At 46.9% G+C, this 21,130-nt stretch overlaps 2 protein-coding genes across 2 annotated transcripts in view; one reads left to right on the forward strand and one right to left on the reverse strand.

Annotated features, from left to right (window-relative positions):
- HPN (hepsin) overlaps positions 1-10,070 on the reverse strand; it is a 56,984-nt gene extending 46,914 nt beyond the window's left edge. The window contains exon 1 of the mRNA XM_048499271.1: positions 10,033-10,070. The gene's annotated coding sequence lies outside the window, so the exon portion shown is untranslated. The remainder of the gene's footprint in view (positions 1-10,032) is intronic.
- FNDC8 (fibronectin type III domain containing 8) lies at positions 5,231-16,895 on the forward strand. Its single transcript, XM_048501651.1, has 5 exons — positions 5,231-5,251; positions 11,735-11,842; positions 12,606-12,950; positions 14,902-15,114; positions 16,782-16,895. The coding sequence occupies exons 1-5, from the start codon at positions 5,231-5,233 to the stop codon at positions 16,893-16,895; spliced, it is 801 nt and encodes a 266-aa protein (XP_048357608.1).
- The last annotated feature ends 4,235 nt before the right edge of the window (positions 16,896-21,130 follow it).

Genomic DNA, 21,130 nt, shown 5'->3' on the forward strand with positions numbered 1-21,130 from the left:
GTGTTGCAAATGTGCTGAAGGTAGAAGATTGGCCACGCACAGTAGGGCAGAAAAGCTAATAAGTAGTCCTGCTTTTCATTTAAAAAAAAATAACCACGTAAATGAAATAACCGAGTATTGGGAGGAGTATATTTTTAAATTTATTTAGTATAAGTGCATTATTCTGCATGTGCGGAAGGAGCCTAAGGCCCCTTCCGCACACGCAAAATAATGCATTTTCAAACCACTTTCACAACTGTTTGCAAGTGGATTTTGCCATTCTGCACAGCTTCAAAGAGCACTGAAAGCAGCTTGAAAGTGCATTATTCTGCATGAGCGGAAGGAGCCTAAGTGTCTAAAAGACAGTTTGGTATGTCACAGGTGAGTTCAAGGAGGAAGGCATTCCATAAGAAGGTGCCTGTATTGCCTTGCAATTTGCCCACTTTGGACCTGGCCAGTCCCACCCACCCCTCAAGTACTCCAGTTCAAGTCATTTAGGGCCTTAACGGTTCCTTGAATGATGCCTGGAAACCTCTGCCCCCTTCCACACATGCAGAATAATGCACTTTAAATACACTTTCAATGCACTGTGCAGAATAGCCAAATCCAGTTGCAAACAATTGTGAAAGTGGATTGAAAGTGCATTATTCTGCATGTGCAGAACGGGCCTCTGAGAAGTCAGCATCAGGAGCAAACGGCTGGCATTTTTTTTCCTATTAAACATGGAGATGGGCACCAAGCAACCTACAAACAGAAAATTCAAACAACCCATGCAACTTACTAAAATGATTTTGAAAGATACTTAGCAACCTAAACAGGATTATGTAGTACAATCCTGACCAGAGTTATGCCCTTCTGAGCCCATTGACTTCAGTGGAATTAGAAAGGTGTAACTCTGTTGAGGATGGCGCTGGAAGAAAGTTTGGCAGGGCAGTTTTGATACAGTCGCTCCCTGCGAAAACAAATTAGAACAAGCAGCTCAGGTATGTAAGGAGAGAACTGACCGAGATTCTCGGTTGCCTTTTATGTTGGGAGAAGGTTAAAAAGTCCTCCTTGCATTTGAGAGAAAGTAATGGGAGGGGGGGGCCTTGGAAGCCAGATGGCGGGGAAGCCCCCTTGCCCCCACCCTACTTGAAGTTTTGTGCCAGCAATTGCCTCGCCTCACCCCAATTCCTCAGAAAGCCAAGTAGCTTGGAAGCCGTCGCGGTTTTCAAATGCCTCGTACAGGATGATTCTTGTCAGACGCTGCCCTTCCTGGATCAGGTTTCTGGTTTTTATCTGTTTTAACAAAGCCTGATTCTTGCTTTGTTCCCTTGGTAGCCTGTGTCACTCATTCGGCAGGCATTTTCTAGCTCGCTCTGGTTCTCATTCCCCGACGAACGCACGCCACTCCAAAATAAACTCCCCCCCCCCTCTTTCTTGTGTTTCTTCAAAGCCAGAGGGGACATTTTCCCTTAACAGACCTGGAGATAGAAAAAAGAACCCCAAAGCAAAATGAGGTGCAGTTTTGGTGAGCAGGATGGAAACAGAAAGGGTCGCAAGTGAGCTTCCAAACTGTACCCTTTACAGCTAAGTTGTAGGGTTGCTGCTGTCCAAGGGTGGACCCATTTTGTGCTAAACCCTTTACCAATAATACACACCACTCCATTGCTGGGGTAATAAATTGGCCAAAGCCATTTTATTGAGCAGAAGCATGAGGCTAAGCATGGGTCTGGATCTGGTCATGCAGGTAATGTGCTGAAGCTCCCGCAGGGCGGGCGCCCCATCCCGAGCTACTTCAGGGCTCTGCGGGGCAAATGCTCCTGGCAAGAGATGTTCCCCCTTGGCCCTGTTCGACAGGGCGGTCGCCTCTTGCCGCTGTTGCCGTTCCCAAGGGGAAGGCCTAGCTCCCTAGCTCCCTTCCCCTTGCCCTTCCAGATCAATACCCAGGTGCCATACTGCCAACAATCTAGGCCAGTGATGGCGAACCTTTTCAAGACCGAGTGCCCAAACTGCAACCCAAAACCCACTTATTTATCGCAAAGTGCCAACACGACAATTCAACCTGAATACTGAGGTTTTAGTATAGAAAAATGGTTGGCTCCAAGGCACGCGTTACTCTGGAGTAAGTTTGGTGGTAGTCGGTGGCTTTGCTTTGAAGCAACTGTGCAACACTTCGAATGGGTAAATCACAACCCTAGGAGGGTTTACTCAGAAGCAAGCCCCACTGCCAGCAACCGAGTTTACTCCCAGGTAAAGGATCACGCTTTAGTTCTTCCCATGAAAATCAGTAGGGTTTAATAGTGCTTAACAGGGTTACCTACATTGCTTCCCCAAAACTAGGTCTTAGGTTTAATGCTAATAATCTCCCTGAAATAATTACACTATTATCACATGACGAACTCTGTGCACACGTATCCACAGAGAGGGCTCTGAGTGCCACCTCTGGCACCCGTGATCTAGGCTATGACAAAATAAGCATGCATTAACATATAAAGAAAATTAGGGAGAGGTGGGCGGGCAAATTGTCAACCGGCGAGCACATGGCCAGCACAAAGGAGGGCGAGCCCATTTAAAGTCTCGGTTCACCACTCCTTTCTTCCGATGACACTAGCCCTTTCCAGGCATGGTTCCCCTTCCCTTTCCACCCTTACCTGGGTGGCTTGCTGGTTTCGCCTCCCCCGCCCCGAGCAGCAACCGCGTCTCGTAGTAATACGCAGACGTCTTTCTGCAGAATCCAACCTCTTCATCTTGTCTTGAGCAGTTAAAGTTCTGATGGAGTGGCAGCATTGCTAACTCTGGGCTGGGATATTCCTGAAGATTTGGGGGGCAGACCCTAGGGAAGGTGGGGTTTTTCATTAGGATACAATGTCACAGAGCCCACCCTCTAAAGTAACATTTTCCACCTGCAGAACTGATCTCTGTAGTGTAGAAATACTGTGTAATTTAAGGTGACCAGATGGTCACCTTTGTGAACCAGGACGGGGGGGGGGGGGGTAGCCGGCCGCACGGCCCTCTGGGGCTTGCCGTTTCCCGCCCTATGACAGGGCGGCAAACGGCAAGCCCCAGAAGGCCGTGCTCCTGCGGCTGTGCCCTCGGGAGGCTGCCGCACTGCCTTGCGCCCCAGAAGGCAGTGCGGCAGCCTCCCAAAAATCGGGACAATTTGAAGAACCCGCGGGACAAAATTGTTTAAAGGCGGGACTGTCCCACCAAAAGTGGGACGTCTGGTCAGCCTAGTGTAATTCCAAGAGATCTCCAGGGCCCACCTGGAGGTTGGCAATCCTGGTCTGGAAACAAAGCATGCAGATGGTCTTCAGAGTACATAATTTAACAGCACAAGCATAAACAGTAAGATACTGTTCTGTGTCCTGCTTACACATTTGGATTCTGCAGCTGCTAAAGTATATTTTTAACTGCGGAGATCGTTTGGTGCCTTCCCCCCTCCCCAATATATTTTCAACCCAATCAATTCTGCCTTAAATCAGAGGAGGACAGACCTTTGTGGAGATGATGCGCCATGAAGATGCTAGCCATAGATACAGGTGAAATGTTAGGAGCAAACTCTAACAGACCACAGCCCACAACGACCAGAAATGCTATTCCTCAGTCCTGTTCACCAACATCCAGCAAACGGCAAAGAAGCATCACCAATATCTAACAAACGAAGCCTTAAGTGTGGTAGGACAGTGATGGCGAACCTTTTTGAGACCGAGTGCCCAAACTGCAACCCAAAACCCACCTATTTATTGCAAAGTGCCAGCACGGCAATTTAACCTGAATACTGAGGTTTTAGTTTTTTAAAAAATGGTTGGGTCCGAGGTGTGCATTACTTGGGAACATAAGAACATAAGAACATAAGAACATAAGAACAAGCCAGCTGGATCAGACCAGAGTCCATCTAGTCCAGCTCTCTGCTACTCGCAGTGGCCCACCAGGTGCCTTTGGGAGTTCACATGTAGGATGTGAAAGCCTTGGGAGTAAGCTTGGTGGTAGTTGTTGGCTTTGCTTTGAAGCAACCATGCAACTCTTCGAACAGGTGAATCACGACCCTAGGAGGGTTTACTCAGAAGCAAGACCCATTGCCAGCAACCGAGCTTACTCCCAGGTAACGGAGTGCACTTTAGTGCTTCGCATGAAAATCAGTGGGGTTTAACAGTGCTTAACAGGGTTACCTACACTGCTCCCCCAAAACTTACGTTTAATGCTAATAATCGAGCCCAGCATGGGGGTGGGGCAATTCCCCCCACATGACGAACTCTATTTGCACGTGCCCACAGAGAGGACTCTGAGTGCCACGTCTGACACCCGTGCCATAGGTTCGCCATCACTATGGTAGAAGAACAGGGAAACCGATATAAAGAACAGTGTCACATAGGTGATTTCCTCACTGGCGATTAATCCTGGGATAGTCACCCAAAATATCCAGGTTCCCTTGAGACCTCCTCACAGTCAAACCACAGAACCCAGATCAGTCCCATTTCTGGCACCACCACCACCACCACCCCCCCTTTATCACGGGATTTTCCTGGACCTGCTTGTATATGCACCTTTTTGAAAAAACACTCCAATGGGAGCTAATAGGAGATGGGGGCTACACATTTGAGGGTCCATAACTTTGTCCTCCATGAACCAAACATCACCAAACTTGGGTGGTATCATCAGGAGGGTCTCCTAAAGATACTCTGAAATTTTGGTGCTGCTAGCTTAGCAATTGCACCCCTGACAGCAGGCACCTCCCCCAAGGGGCAGGACTAGACGTCTTCACTAGAAACATGCTGCAGCGAGGATGTTGGAATCTAGATGAAAAGGTGCCGATTCTTTTGAAACTTGGTTGTATCAAGATTAAATTTTCAGTGGGAATTCGGCCATAGTCATTAGAGTACCTAACTATGCTTTGGGGGTTATGGCTTCAAATCCCCATTGTTCCACCATGAAGCTCACGGGGTGATCTTGGGGCATTCATTTCCTCTCAGCCTAAGCAACCTCACAAGGCTGCTGTGAAAACGGAGTATGGCAAAGAAGAAAAACCAAATGCTGTTCTTAGAGGGAAGACCAGATAATAATGTACTAGAAAGGCAATACAGGTGGTTCATGTGTGCCCCTATTTTCAGTTCTGAAATATTTTAGGGTTTGGTACAACTTCAGGTGCTCCATGGTGCAGAGTGGTAAGCTGCAGTAGTGAACACCAGTCTCTGCTCACAACCTGTGTTCAATCTGGCAAAGGTTGAGGCTCAAGGTTGACTCAGCCTTCCATCCTTCCAAGGTCTATACAATGAGTACCGGCTTGCTGGAGGTAAAGTGTTAATGACTGGGGAAGCCAATGACAAACCACCCTGTAAACAGTCTACCTAGTAAATGTTATGACTTGATGTCACTCTTTGGGTGAGTAATGATCCGCCACTTACACAGGGGACTCCCTTTACCTTTTGCTCATTGTGCAACTTGTTGTTGATTTTCCTGCAAATATATAATATTAGAGTTACCTGTTCCTGTTTTGATCCCTTGACCTAACCCTCTTCAGAGCTTACTTTTCATGCTTGTGCTGGAACGGGCAACAGAGAAACACACATTTGTCCTATCCACCAAATTGTAGGGAGAGGACCAAATATTACCCACTCTTTGTATGTGCATTTTCACTGGGATGGATCTCCAGCACAAATTTCCATGAACGCTAGAGCTCTTGTGCAAGCGGAAGTGCAAGGAAAAGAATGCATTGGCCACTTGTGCTATGTTGCACTTACTATATCCCATGTGTTTCCATATGCACAAAATCTTGAGCAGCCAATTTCTGTGCCCTTAGCCTAAGGTGACAGGGCAGAAAACGGCAAGCCCCAGAAGGCCGATGCTCCTGCGGCTGCGCACGGGAGCCCCAGAAGGCCGATGCTCCTGCGGCTTGCACACCAGAAGGCAGTGCGGCAGCCTCCCAAAAATCGGGACAATTTAAATGACCCACGGCAGCCTCCCAAAAATCGGGACAATTTAAATGATCCGCGGGACGCGGGATAAATTGTTTGAAGGTGGGACTGTCCCACCAAAAGCGGGACGTCTGGTCAGCCTGCCTTAGCCCCTTTCCGCATTTGCAGAATAATGCACTTTCAATCCACTTTCAAGGCACTTTGAAGCTGGATTCTACTGTGCGGATCAGCAAAATCCACTTTCAAGCAATTGTGAAAGTGGTTCGAATGTGCATTATTCTGCATGTGCAGAAGGGACCTATAATATACAACAAGGATAATGCTAGGTGTCAGAGCAGAACTGTGTTAAGTTTATTTATGTTTCTGCTTTCATATCTCTGGATGGAGGCCTACATTTGCCAACTCCAGGCTGGAAGATTCCCACAACAAGAATATCCCACAACAAGGATAATACCAGGTGTCAGAGCAGAACTGGGTTCAGTTTATTTATGTTTCTGCTTTCATATCTCTAGATGGAGGCCTACATTTGCCAACTCCAGGCTGGAAGATTCCCACAACAAAATTCCCACAACTACATTTGCCAACTCCAGGCTGGAAGATTCCCACAACAAGGATATCCCACAACAAGGATAATGCTAGGTGTCAGAGCAGAACTGTGTTCAGTTTATTTATGTTTCTGCTTTCTTATCTCTGGATGGAGGCCTACATTTGCCAACTCCAGGCTGGAAGGTTCCCACAGATTTGGAGCCGAGTCTGGGGAGGACAGAATTTAGACAGGGGAGGGAGCTCAGCCAGGGATGTGATATCATAGAGTTAGGGTGGCCAGATCTGGGATGCAAAATCCCTGGAGATTTTTGAGTGGATATAGGATTGCCAGTTCCAGGTTGGGAAATGTCTGGAAATTTGGAGGCAGAGCTTGCAGAGTGCAGGGAGGGGGGAGAGAAAGGTGCTCAGAAAGGATGTGTTGCCATAGAGTCCAGCTTCTAAAAGCTGTCCATTTTCTCAGTTGTAATTCTGAGAGAAGGCCAGGCTCCACCGGGCTGTTGGCAACCATACAAGCCACTGGGTATCATTATTGCCTGGATTGTTAGCTCCTCTGTCTATATAAAAGGCACCAAGGCCCTGGCTTGGTGAGTGTGCTTGGTCACAATGGGGAGGGGTTAACACTGGCATAATGAAAGACTGGCAATTGGTGACCTTTCAGTGCTAGGGCTTCAAGCATACAGCCCCCATGCTGGCACCAAGACAACTTATGGGTGGTAAGTCAGCCAGATACCTTATGGGCAGTAAGTCAACTAGTCTGGAAAATCTGGGTGGGAAGCAGGCCAAAAAAGCATGAGTAGAGGAAACCATGATTCAAATGACCTTTCCTTGCCTGGCTTTTCTATGCCCCCTCCATTTTTTTAACGATGGAGTGTTGTGTAGCCCAGGGGTCTCCAAACTTGTTGAGCCAACAGCAAATTGGAATCTTTGAAAGGGAGGTCGGGCAGCATGACACAACAAAATGGCGGCCACAGGTGGCCGTCACAAAATGGCTGCCCTGAGGTGCTGGGGCCAATCACAAAATTAGCTGTCATTTCCACTGTGAGTCACATATGAAGATAGTTAAACAGGACAGATAATGTAGGAAATGACCAAACTTCATGGGAATAATAATAAATAGCAGATTCCTGTTTAGAGACCCCCGAATAAGAAAGATTCAAGTTATGGAAGACCATGACTTCCTGAAAGGTATTTCTCTCAGTTCTGTTGCTTTTCAAGCACTATTTTACTATAGAGGTGTCAGGTCTTCAGCTTTGGCTGTGTAATTCAGTTTTTGAGGCACATTCTCACGTCCTCCGCTTGAAATTGTAAAGCCGTCACTCAGCGATCCCCCACACTTGATACCTTTGTTGTGAAAACCTTCTTCAGTTACATTGGGAAGCAATTATCTGATGACTTTAAAACTGTATGCCCCTCTGACATTTAGTGTGTGGTTAATGTTTATTTTTCTCAGCGAGCAACAGCCCATCTCTTCAAAAACCACAGGATTGTGACTGCAGTAGGGATGCTAACTTCATCTCATTCCCAGACTACAGAGATCAGTTCCCCTGGAGAGGATGGATGCTTGGAGGGTGGACTCTATGGTATTGTGCCCCACGGAGGTCCCTTCAGGACTTTTCCAACCTGTACCTAACAGCCCTAATTAGTATCACTGGCTGACCAGTTGCCTTAGAGAGCCAGCAAACAGGGCATCGAGACCTGATATTGTTTAAAAACATTGCTGCCTTTAGATGAGGAATTTCTCTTAGGCTACCATAGCTAGTAGCCATGCATAGGCTTCCCACCATGAATCTAGTTCCCTCTCAAACCCATTTGTCTTTGTCACCATCACTACTTCCACTGGCCGTGAATTCCATAACTGAATTCCTTGTTGAGTTTAGACATATGTTATGAGCAGAAGGACCCAATAGGTCTACCCAGCATACTATGTGAACGGCATGCCATAAAACATGGCCCAGAATTCTCTGCATTGCACAAGGCTCCCTTGATAGAAAAAGAGGAGGAGGAGGTGGGATTTGGAATTATACCCCACTTCTCTCAACCGTAAGGAGTCTCAAAGCAGCTTACAAACTCCTTTCCTTCCTCTCCTCACAACAGACACCTTATGAGGTAGGTGGGGTGAGTTCTGAGAGAACTGTGACTGGCCCAAAGTCACCCAGCAGGCTGGAGAGCCAGCATGGTGTAGTGGTTAAGAGCAGGAGCACTCTAATCTAGAGAACTGGGTTTGATCCCCCCCCTCTGCCACTTGAGCTGTGGAGGCTTATCTGGTGAACCAGATTAGCTTGTGCATTCCAACACATGCCAACTGGGTGACCATGGAAGGGTCTAGAATCCAGCCTGTCGAATCAGGTTATCAGCTCTACCAGCATGGCCAATTGGCCATGCTGACAGAGGCTGATGGGAATTGTAGTTCCTGAACATCTGGAGAGCCGCAGGTTCCCTACCCCTGGGCTAGTCCAATTCAATTCAATTCAATTCATTACAGTCAAAGACCAGCAAATTACAGTCAGGGACAGACAAATTCTATACAGCAAATTACAGTCAAGGATGAACAAATTCTATACACACTCTCAACCTTGTAATTCCCAGTGTAATTGTAATACCCTAAAATACCCTAAAATACCCTAAAATCAACACTGAGGCCTAATTTGTTTCACTTATCCCATACATACGGTAACTTAGCATTAAAATACATCCAGTCCATAACTTAGCGTTAAAAAATCCAATCCCTAACTTAGAGCCTTGGGCTAGTCACAGTTTTTCGGAGCTCTCTCAGCCCCTTTGTTGAGGGGGAAGGGAAAGAAGATTGTAAGCCCCTTTGAGTCTCCTTACAGGAGAGAAAGTGAGGATACAAATCCAAATTCCTCCTACTCCTACTCCTCTTCTTCTTCTTCTTCTTCTTCATGTTCATGTTCATGTTCATGTGGAGGAGTAGGAAAGCAAACCTGGTTCTCCAGATTAGAGTCCACCACTTTTCGCATCACTTTTCGCAGCACCACTACATCAGCCTGCAAAGAGTTCCCTGGAGGGAGAAAGTCAGAGCCCTGACCTGGATGAGCCATGCCAGCCAAACCTTGTCAGATCTCAGAAGAAAAGCAGGGTCAGTCCTGGGTAATATTTGGATGGCAAACCACCAAGGAAGACTGAGGTTGCTGGGCAGAGGTAGCAATGGGAAAGTGCTCTGAACATCTCTTGCCTGAAAAGCCCTTCAGCAGTTGCCATAAGTCATCTACATCTTTATGGCACTTTCCACCAGCACCAGAAAGCCATAGAGTACAGTTATCCCTTTCACGTTGTCGGGATTAGAGATGTGGCGTCCCCTACAATCTGGAAACCCGTGTAAAACAATTGAGCCTTCCCTTCATACCAGAGAAGTCTGATTTTTTTCTTTTAACAAGAAATCATCTGTCTTCATGATATTAAAAGATAACATATGTTGATATTATACTATAATATCTTTCATACATTTCTGATTTTCTAAACTTCTTCTGTGTCATCTGCTGCTTCTGCAAAACTCCCCCCAAATTCCCCTTTAATGTCTTAGCCTGATCTGCAATATATCAGAACCTCAATGGGGAGAGTTGCGATGTGGAAGGGATAATTATAATGCACCTACTTAACTGTCGATGATCTGACGGGTACCAGTTCTCCTGTTCCCCTATACAGATGCAGCCTTACAGATGCAAGTTATCCATTGCCAGCCATCCCATTTGCCATAGAGGAAAGGAAAGGCTTTCTTTCCTACGGGGCATGATCTCCCCACACACTGGAAAATGGTAGGTATGGTCTTTTTTAAGTGTGAGGAAACATTGACATTTGAACTTGCATAATGTGGGCAAGGCAGTGACATTATTCAGATATGGAGAACACATGCGCCTTTGTCTCACTAAGAGGTTGTACAGGATGGGGGGGGAGGAGATAATGGAGTGGAGGGGGAAGCATGCCAGCAAACTCTACCTATGCAGCAGAACAATGGTTCAAAGCCTGTCTGGGCTGTTTAGAGACAATAAATCAATACGTGTCTAGTTCTTCGTAAAGGGAATAAGGCTATAATTGTAATTCCCGTGAATTTGTTACCCAACGTTCTTTCATTCTGGCATTGTTTATCAGAGGTTTATTTTTATTTTTCACCACTTTTCTCCCCAATGGGGACTCACGTGACCTACCTCACAGGCTTGTTGTGAGGATAAAGTGGGGGAGAATTGTGTAAACCGCTTCAACGAAGAAGAAGAAGAAGAAGAAGAAGAAGAAGAAGAAGAAGAAGAAGAAGAAGAAGAAGAAGAAGAAGAAGAAGAAGAAGAAGAAGAAGAAGAAGAAGAAGAAGAAGAAGAAGCAGCAGCAGCAGCAGCAGCAGCAGCAGCAGCAGCAGCAGCAGCAGCAGCAGCAGTGGAGGAGGAGGAGGAGGAGGAGTTTGGATTTCTTCCCCTACTTTAAAAAGTCTCAAAGCTGCTTACAAACTCTTGCCTTTCCTCTTCCCATAACAGACAACTTGTGAGGAAGGCAGGGCAGAGAGTGTTCGGAAATACTCAGACTTTTAACCCAAGGTCCCCCCACAGGCTTCATGTGGCTAGTTTTGAAAACAAACCCGGTTCTCCAGATAAGAGTCGCCCACTCTTAACCACTATGCCACGCAGGTTCTCTTTGGGTCTCTGTTGGGGAAGCAAGGCAGGGTATACATGAAAGTCAATAAATAAGTGCAGTTGCTGCAAACTGTAGGTCCTAGATCAAGGTTTTCAGTCTGGGAAAATACAACCATGCTCATTTCCTCATCTGGTCAAACAAGGCAAGTGGAAGTCCATTTCCAAAGTGAATTGGAGAGGCACATCAAATTGCATAATCTATCAACGTCAGTCTTGTGTATTCTAACTTGTGTAGTTCCCCAGGTCTGGAACTAAGGTCTTTCAGATCACCCTTTTACTTGATCCTTTGAACTAGAGATGGCCGGAATTGAACCTGGGACCATTTGCATGCAAAACAGATGCACTATGTGAGAGCCACAACCTCCTCTTCTTGTTTTCTGGAACTCCTAAAGGCAACATAACTGCTGTTTAGGGAAAAGCTGCCTCTACTATGGGAAGATGACACTTAAAGGTGTGGCACATAATTGACATTGATAGACGCACCTTTTCCCCCAAATTGCTATAATTTAAAGAGGAACACAACTCACCCTAGTACTGACAGCTCTGTCTGCTGTCTAGATGCTAACTTCTGATGGGGAACCTGTCAAGCTCTGTCTTGTGCTCCTTCCTTGGGCTTTGTCATCTTAAGTTCACCCCAAATAGACTGGGGAACTTGACCAGTATTTCTTCCAACTGCAGGTCATTTTAGACCTGAGACTCCACACCTGTACAGGTGTGAAGCTGCCTTATACTGAATCAGACTATTGGTTCATCAAGGATAGCCAGCATTGCTCACTCCCTTCGGTGGTAGGAACTCTTAAATATCTCCAGATGTTATGCGGATCACAATTTCCATCAGCCCCTGCCAGCATGGCCAATTGTAGGGGCTGATGGGAATTGTAGTCCATAACATCTGGAGTGCTAAAGGTTCGCCACCACTGGTGCCCTACTCTGACTGGCAGCATCTCTCCAGGGGTTCAGGTGGAGGTTTTTCATATCATCTATTGTGCCAGAGGGAGCGGGTTCTGAGTTGAGACTCCAGATGTCCATGGACTACACTTTCATCTCCCCTGCCAGCTTGGCCAATTGGGCCATACCTCGGCAGGGCATGATGAGCAGTGGTGGATTCAAATGGGCCACTACACAACCGGGTTCCGTGGATGGGGTCTTCAATAATTGAACAACTGGTTGTTTACAAGCACTATTTTAACAACCGATTCTGCCGAAGTGGAGCAAACCTGCTGAATCCCACCACTGGTGATGAGAATTGTAGTTCATGAACATCTGGAGTGCCATAGGTTCGCCACTACGGATCTATTGCCTGGTCCTTTTAACTGGAGATGCTTGGGATATTTTGCATGCGAACCTGAGGCTCGTCCCCTTAGCCACAGGTCCTCTTGGACAGAAACAGGCTCGAGACGTTTCAGAGGACTGACCTCTGGGAAAGAGAACTTCTGGTCAGACTTTAGCTGGCTCTCACTGAACAGTTCAGCTAGGTATCTAACTAGGAAAACACATCAGCTTCACATTTGGGCGAGAATTGCTTACAGAATGGTTTTCTTCCCCTCAGTTTCAGCTGCACAGAAGTCACGTGGAGACCAGCACCACAAGTTCATCCAGCTCTCCTCCAAAAACCACCAGGAGGAGACCGAAGAGCAGCCCTCCCTTCTGCACCAGCAGTCTGAACCAGACCTTGGACGATTTGCTGGCTGGGGTGTTAGTGCATGAGAAAGATATATTGAAGCCGAGGCAGAATCGATCCATCCTCAGCGGCATGCCAAACGTCCCAGTGGACCTAGATGTGAGTGACGGAGAGACAAGCTTATCCGACAGTGGCTCGGACTCACCTGTCTGTGTGGAACTGCCACAGCAGCCCACCGTCTACCAGCACACTGTCAGCAACGTCAGGGCTGAGGTGCGGCCTACTTCTAATTCTGCGCCACTTGGTTATTTTGACTCAGGGCCAGGCCTTACATTGTGGTAAAACTTACAGAGGAAGTAGATGAGCTCCATCAAAACTTAGGATAGGAAGTAGATGGGCGCCTTCATAGGCAGGGCAACTTTCACCCCCTGAAAACCCCACTTTTGAAATTTTGGGAAAGAGTGGTGGATAACACCAGAAAATGGCTGCTATAGCAGGCAGGACCGACACAAAATGGCTGCTCTAAGACACAATCAAAAACATTGGGAGGTTCCAAGTCAACTGTCTTCTTATAATGTGGACAGCACCTTCCAAATGAACATCCCAGTGGGGTTGCCAACTCCAGGTTGAGAAATACCTGAAGATGAAGAGGAGGTGGGGTTGAGGTGGTGAGGGATCTCAGCAGGGTATAATATACAGCCCACCCTCCGAAGCAGCCATTTTCTCCAGAGGATCTGACCTTTGTTCTCTGGAGATCAGTTGTGATTTGGGTTAATCTCTGCCTCAAGTCTCGAATAGAAGAGTGTGGGATTTATATCCCCGCTTTATCTCCTGTAGGAGACTCAGAGGGGCTTAAAATCTCTTTTTCTTTCCCCCCCTCACAACAAACACCCTGTGAGGTAGGTGGGGCTGAGAGAGCTCCGAGAAGCTGTGACAAGCCCAAGGGCACCCAGCTGGCATGTGTGGGACTGCACAGGCTAATCTGAATTCCCCAGATAAGCCTCCACAGCTCAGGCGGCAGAGCGGGGAATCAAACCCGGTTCCTCCAGATTAGATACACGAGCTCTTAACCTCCTACACCATTGCTGCTTCACTGCTCCACTGAAGAATGACAACCTAACCCCCTGTGGACCCAAAGATAAAGCCCCCTAAGCTACTCTGAAGCACTTTCTGCTTCAGTGACTTGGAGAAAGGCAGAACTGGCTTTCTGCTTTGAGATGGCTCCTTGAGGAAGAAGCAAGTATTCTTCAGGAAATCCATTGGTGGGCATCAAGGGATCCATGTACTCCATACTGGGGGGCAACTATAGATACCAGGACACTACTTGACAGCCCTGGTAGGATTTGAGGGGTGAAGGCAGACTTGCCAGTGTTGCTCTAGCATACAGTATCACTTGTGGTGGAAAAACAGAAGTGATGTCATGATATCTGGGATGATGCTCTAGGATTTGCCAGAAAAATGCTGAAAAGGTGGTACCTGGGATGGGCAGAGTTTTAGACAGAAGCTCAGAAAGGAAGTCTAGGACTTCTGTTTTTTCAAGACTTTGTGGTGTGCCACACCGCCTGCCTTCTGTGGTGCCATTTCCTACAGGAAAACTGCTCTCTGTCATTTAGAGATCAGTTGTAATTCCTATGTATACAAGCAGTGGTGGGATCCAAAAATTTTAATAACAGGTTCCGATGGTGGTGGGATTCAAACAGTGACGACGACTCACACACGCACCTCCAGTCCCTATTGGGCAGGGAGGTTGCTTTAGTAACCCCTTCTTGGCACTCAAAAAAAATTAGTAACCACTTCTAGAGAAGTGGTAAGAACTAATTGGATCCCACTTCTGTATACAAGGATCTATTATGTTTGGATGCACATGGGAAGGCTGTGTGCAAACTGTACGCTTGAACCCTTGGAAATTGTGGCTTAGGTCAGAGAGCGCAACCCTGGTCACCCACATCTGGGATCCTCTCCAAATTCACATGCGCCAGTTAGGAGAACCTGTCCTTCCCACCACTGCTGGTCTACATGTGTGAAAGGAAACAGAATAAAAAGGCAACTCCCTCAAAACAGTCTATGAAAAAGTGCAACAGCACAGAAGAAAATATCTCTGCATTCATGGCAGCAACAAGAGTGAAAATGATAATCTTCACCATGTAGACATAATTTAAGGACTCTAGTTCTGTCAGGACAGCAAAGAAGTTTCTTTTTGCTTGATTTTCCTTGTCCTCAACAGCTTTCTTGGACAGGCCCATGCAATGGTGATCTGGTTTCCTTCTATGAGCTGAGACTACAGGAGGCCAAGCAGACTGGGCAACACAACATCATCAAGTGGTTTTGTTCACAGACAGAGGAGCACTTGGAGAATCTCACCCCTGGCACCCAATACCTGTTCCGCGTGCGAGCTCTCAATGTGGCCGGGACTGGGAAGTGGAGTGAGCCGTACAAGGTAAACATGGTCATGTTTGTAAGGAGGTGTTCATGATAGCATAAAGCGTTATGCTGGGACCTCCAAGAATGTAGAGTGTATACCATTTAGCACAGGGTTGGACCTCTTGTAGCATAATACTTACCAAATAGCACAGAACTGGGCCTAGAGTAGGTACTGTATCACACAGTGTTGGGCCTCCAAGAATGTAGAGTGTGTTCCTTATAGTACAGAGCTGGGTGTCCATGAATGTAGCATGTATACCATATAGCACAGAGTTGAGCCTCCAATAGCATAATACTTACCATAAAGCACAGAACTGGACCTAGAGTGCATACTGTATCACACGGAATTTGGCCACCAAGAATGTAGAGTGTAAAATCGATAGAACAGAGCTTGGGCCTCCACACAGTAGACAAAATGTTCAAATTACATAGCACAGAGTTAAATTCCAGGGGTGTAATACCTATCATATAGCACAGAACTGGACCTAGAGTGCATACTGTATCACACAGAATTGGGCCACTAAGAATGTGTACCGTATAGCACAGAGTTGGGCTACAGGAGTGCAATACTTATCATGTAGTGCAGAACTGGACCTCCAAGAATGTAGAATGTGTACCATATAGCACAGAGTTGTGCCTCTAGGAGTGTAATTCCTATCATATAGCATAGAACTGAGCCTAGAGTACATACTGTATCACACTTAATTGGGGCCACCAATGAATGTAGGAGTGAAAATACCCTATAGCACAGAGTTGGGCTACAGGAGTGCAATACTTATCATGTAGTGCAGAACTGGACCTCCAAGAATGTAGAATGTGTACCATATAGCACAGAATTGGGCTTCTAGAAGTGTAATTCCTATCATATAGCATAGAACTGAGCCTAGAGTACATACTGTATCACACGTAATTGGGCCACCAAGAATGCAGAGTGTGTACCATATAGCACAGAGTTGGGTCTCCAATAATATAGATTGTGTACCATATAGCACAGAGTTGGGCCTCTAGGAGTGTAATTCCTATCATATAGCATAGAACTGAGCCTAGAGTACATACTGTATCACACGTAATTGGGCCACCAAGAATGCAGAGTGTGTACCCTATAGCACAGAGTTGGGCTACAGCAGTGTAGTACTTATAGTGCAGAACTGGACCTCCAAGGATGTAGAATGTGTACCGTATCATACAGAATTGGGCCTTGAAGAACGCACAATGTGTATTGTATAGCACTGGGCCTTCGAGAGCATAAAGTGTGCACCATCTAACATAGAATTAGGCCTCCAAGAATGTAGAAAAGCACCGTTGATGGGGTGATAACCCCCATCAGCCCAGAGCTGCAGATTGCTATGGTAGAACAGAGTGGAAATGACATTTTCATGAACAGAATGTTCATTCAGGTTTGCAACAGTTAAATCTAGAGGAGGGCCGCCTTGTTCCCCTGCCCCACTCACTAATAGTCCCTTTGAGATCCATAGGACCTTAGGATCTCCAGGCCAGGGATTTCATCAGCTCTCGCCAGCAGTCTTACGGCCAATTGACCATGCTGGAAGGGGCTGATGGGAATTGTAGTCCATAACATCTGGAGTGCCAAAGGTTCGCCACCACTGCTATAGCACATCAGGTCTCTAGCTTGGCATTGGGTCTGTTGACGTATCCCTTCTCACTCTGCTTTGCTCCTTGCAGTTTGCCACCATGCCTGCTGTGCCAGGGCTGGCCCTGGATCCATCTCCCGTCATTGCCATCGTGCGGCGGCACAGGAAGCCCCAGAAGAAAACAGTCTTCCTTCCTGCTTCATAAGGGGCAGTCAGAGAACAATAAAAAAGGTGGCACCTGATCCCCACTTTGGTCTCTCTTGCCTTGCCCGTATCCATGCATCTTCTCTTTGGTGCCTCCGCTTACCATGGACTACGTTTTCTGCATGTAATCACTTGCCATGCAGGGGTAGAGAGACACCCTCAAAACATCAACCACCACTGTGTACAATTACCCGCAACAAATTCACACGTCTGTTTTCTGAGCACATCGTGGGAGAATCCAGTCGCACATTGTAAACTATTGATGGTTTAATCAGAGTGGTGCCAGTGGTTAAGAAAGCGGAGATTCTAATATGGAGAACCAGGGTTGATTCCCCACTCCTTCTCATGAGCAGTGGACTCTGATCTGGTATACCAGGTTTGTTTCCCCATTCCTCCAAGTGAAACCTGCTGGGTGGCCATGGGCCAGTCACAGTTCTCTCAGAACTCTCTCAGCCCCACCTATCTCACAAGGTGACTTATGGATGAGGATCATTGTAAGCTGCTTTGAAGAAGAAGAAGGAGGAGGAGGAGGAGGAGGAGGAGGAGGAGGAGTTTGGATTTATATCCCCCCTTTCTCTCCTGCAGGAGACTCAAAGGGGCTTACAATCTCCTTGCCCTTCCCCCCTCACAACGAACACCCTGTGAGGTAGGTGGGGCTGAGAAAGCTCCGAGAAGCTGTGACTAGCCCAAGGTCACCCAGCTGGCATGTGTGGGAGGGTACAGGCTAATCTGAATTCCCCAGATAAGCCTCCACAGCTCAGGTGGCAGAGCTGGGAATCAAACCTGGTTCCTCCAGATTAGATACACGAGCTCTTAACCTCCTACACCACTGCTGCTCAGAGACTCCTTCCGGTTGAGAAAAGAGGGATATAAAAACCAACTCTTCTTCATTCATCTAGATTTTCACAGTTGATTCATATTGACATTCTTTAACAGTGTTATTTTACAAACCAGAAACCCGCAATAAATTGTCGGAGAGAAGATGAGCAATTGGGAAACCCGCCCCCCCCCCCCCACCCAATGCCATAGCACAACCATGTCTGCTGAATTGTGAATGTCACCAATATCATGCTATCATTGAATGGCTTGGTAGTTCTGAATGCCCAAGTCTGGAGATAGGTGGCCAGAAGGCTGTTCATCAAACCTGGTGTAGTGTGGGATGGATGTTGACGAAATCCTGGCTATTTGGGAGCAAGGCTTGGGGAGGGGATATACTGCCATGGAGTCTGCTTTCCAAAGCTGCCATTTTGCCAGCTGAACTGGACTCTGTAGACTGTGGATTCACATTAGAATTCCAGGAGGACTCCATGCCATAGAGTTTTGTAGATACAGTGGAACCTTGGTTTTCATTGCCTTCAGTTTTCATCGGTTTCGGTTTTCATCGATTTTTTTCAGTGAAAAATTTGTCTTAGTTTTCATTGATTGGCCTCAGTTTTCATCGATTTGCAGTAAGGTGCAGGGGTTTGTGGAGAAAAATCACCCGGACAAAGCTGTTGCAGGCCGTGTCTGCAACTTGTTTAATAACAAAGTCTTGCCCCATTTCAGACAAATCCAAGAGGCGTCAGAAACTCTTTGGACAGCTTTCTGGGGCGACATTGGTCCACTGGCTCTGAAGCTGGTCCTAGTGTTATTGTTTGTTGCTGTTTTCAGCATTAAGCACTATGTTTATTCGCCCAAAATGTGTTTTTGGTATGTTTTTTGGAGTGCCTAGAACGGATTAATTGGATTTACATTGATTCCTATGGAAAAGTTTGCCTCGGTTTTCATTGGTTTCAGTTTTCATTGATTCTTTTCGGACGGATTACGAATGAAAACCGAGGTTCCACTGTAATGAGGTTGTTGTGGCTTCTCTCTGCGATACACCTCTGAAGATGCCAGCCACAGATGCAGGCGAAACGTTAGGAACAAGATCTACCAGGCCACGGCCACACAGCCCGGAAAGCCCACCACAACCAGTTGAGTCCGGCCGTGAAAGCCTTCGACAATACTAGATAATGAGATTTTTTTTGCCACCTCCTCCTGTACGGGAGAGTCACAGCACACATCTCAGTCTGAGTTTAACTCCCCATTCTAGAATACTTTATTGATATACCGGTACCTTCGTCTTTGCTGCAGATACAGGGAGGGGGGGGGGGGGTTAAGCAAGACTGAAGGAGGTCTCCCTCAGTGAATCCTTCCACTTTGACACTTTTATCTTCCAAGGGGTCAAAGTCCTTAAACTCTTGCCGCATCCGGAACTGGGCAAGGTGATTTGGAGTCACGTTCCATATCCCTGATGTCCCACTTCAAATTTGCTGATTATCCTCCCCTGGTTTTTTTTTATTTTATTTTGTTCAGCGCACTCAACGGCCTTTGTGACTCTCAGAGGGCACTGAGCAGTCTGGAGCAGGCTTTTCCTTCTGAAGTTGCAAAATACGGTTTTTGTTTGTTGTCGACTACAGGAAAACACACAGATACACTCTGCCAGGATACAGAAAAGCCCATGTTGCTTCTACGTGTCCCCTTTCACAACCCATTACATTTGAGGTTTTGAAAAGAATAATAGAGAGTGCAAGTGACCCACACAAATCTTTAATAGAGAGTGCAAGTGACCCATAATAGGAGCAGCAGTGGCGTAGGAGGTTAAGAGCTCGTGTATCTAATCTGGAGGAACCGGGTTTGGTTCCCAGCTCTGCCGCCTGAGCTGTGGAGGCTTATCTGGGGAATTCAGATTAGCCTGTGCACTCCCGCACACGCCAGCTGGGTGACCTTGGGCTAGTCACAGCTTCTCGGAGCTCTCTCAGCCCCACCCACCTCACAGGGTGTTTGTTGTGAGGGGGGAAGGGCAAGGAGATTGTAAGCCCCTTTGAGTCTCCTGTAGGAGAGAAAGGGGGGATATAAATCCAAACTCTTCTTCTTCTTCTTCTTTACATATGCACAGAAAAGTCCCTGCCCAGAGAGTTTTAATTATATTTCCAAAGAAGGAGAGACAACAGGAGAGCAGGAACAACAGAGCCAAGGGCAGCCAAGTATAAACACACCCAAATGTGATTACATGGATTTCAATTATAAGCATTGTCTGCATTCAAAACAGAAGGCACATTTTAATGGGTGGGAGCAGTCTGCTTTTTTTATTTTTAGGTTGTTGTTATGAGTCTGGCCTGTCTTGGTGGTGGTGGAGGAGGAGGAGGAGGAGGAATTCGGATTTATATCCCCCCTTTCTGTCCTGTAGGAGACTCAAAGGGGCTTACAATCTCCTTGCCCTTCCCCTCTCACAAGGTGGGGCTGAGAGAGCTCCGAAAAGCTGTGACTAGCCCAAGGTCACCCAGCTGGCATCCTTTCCCTTCCCCCCTCACAATAAACACCCTGTAAGGTGGCCAGGGCTGAGAGAGCTCAGAAGAATTGTGACTAGCCCAAGTTCACCCAGCTGGCGTGTGTGGGAGTGCACAGGCTAATCTGAATTCCCCAGATAAACCTCCACAGCTCAGATGTCAGAGCGGGGGAATCAAACCCGGTTCCTCCAGATTAGAATGCACCTGCTCTTAACCACTACGCCACTGCTGCTCCGCAGTGAACATGCGGGATGAGAAGAAGGGAAAGGGGGGCATCTTTGGAGTCCTGACACAGGGTGGTGAGCACCATCACAAAATGGCCAGTGAGGGAGGTGACACAATACACACACAGAAGAAGCCCAAGTGTCAAAATTCTTAAAAATAAACCAGCAAAGAGAAAGAGAATAAAACCGACACTGTAGAGACAGCTGCCACCTAAACATTATTTTATTCTGCACAGCCAGTCAGATCTCCAATGGCCAGATAGAAGCCCTGCTGGGTCAGCTGTCCACCTGGCCTCACCCCCCTTCTTAAATCACCTGACAGGTACCCCAAAAAAGGTAGCAATAGGATCCACAGCACCCATGAGCACCACATTGGAGATCCCTGCCTGGCACTATACCAGTGGTGGCGAACCTTTGGCACTCCAGATGTTATGGACTACAATTTCCATCAGCCCTTGCCAGCAGGGCCGTGGCCATGCTGGCAGGGGCTAATGGGAATTGTAGTCCATAACATCTGGAGTGCCAAAGGTTCACCACCACGGCACTATACATTCCACCATCCTAGCTGGAGCAATAATTAAGTCAACAGCAATGATAACACAAATCAGCAGTAATACCACAGCTGCGCTATTTTAATGCTTCTGCAGTTAAAATCATATTTTAAAAAAACATTTCCTTTTAAAGAGGTACTGCCTTGAAAT

The sequence above is a fragment of the Sphaerodactylus townsendi genome, linkage group LG06 (assembly GCF_021028975.2).
Source record: "Sphaerodactylus townsendi isolate TG3544 linkage group LG06, MPM_Stown_v2.3, whole genome shotgun sequence".
NCBI classification, from domain to species: Eukaryota; Metazoa; Chordata; class Lepidosauria; order Squamata; family Sphaerodactylidae; genus Sphaerodactylus; species Sphaerodactylus townsendi.

Coding starts and splice junctions, on each gene's coding strand:
- FNDC8 (XM_048501651.1), top strand. CDS start 5,231: ATGAGTACCGGCTTGCTGGAG. Junction 12,951..14,901: donor TCAGCAACGTCAGGGCTGAG/GTGCGGCCTACT, acceptor TGTCCTCAACAG/CTTTCTTGGACAGGCCCATG. Junction 15,115..16,781: donor AGTGGAGTGAGCCGTACAAG/GTAAACATGGTC, acceptor TGCTCCTTGCAG/TTTGCCACCATGCCTGCTGT.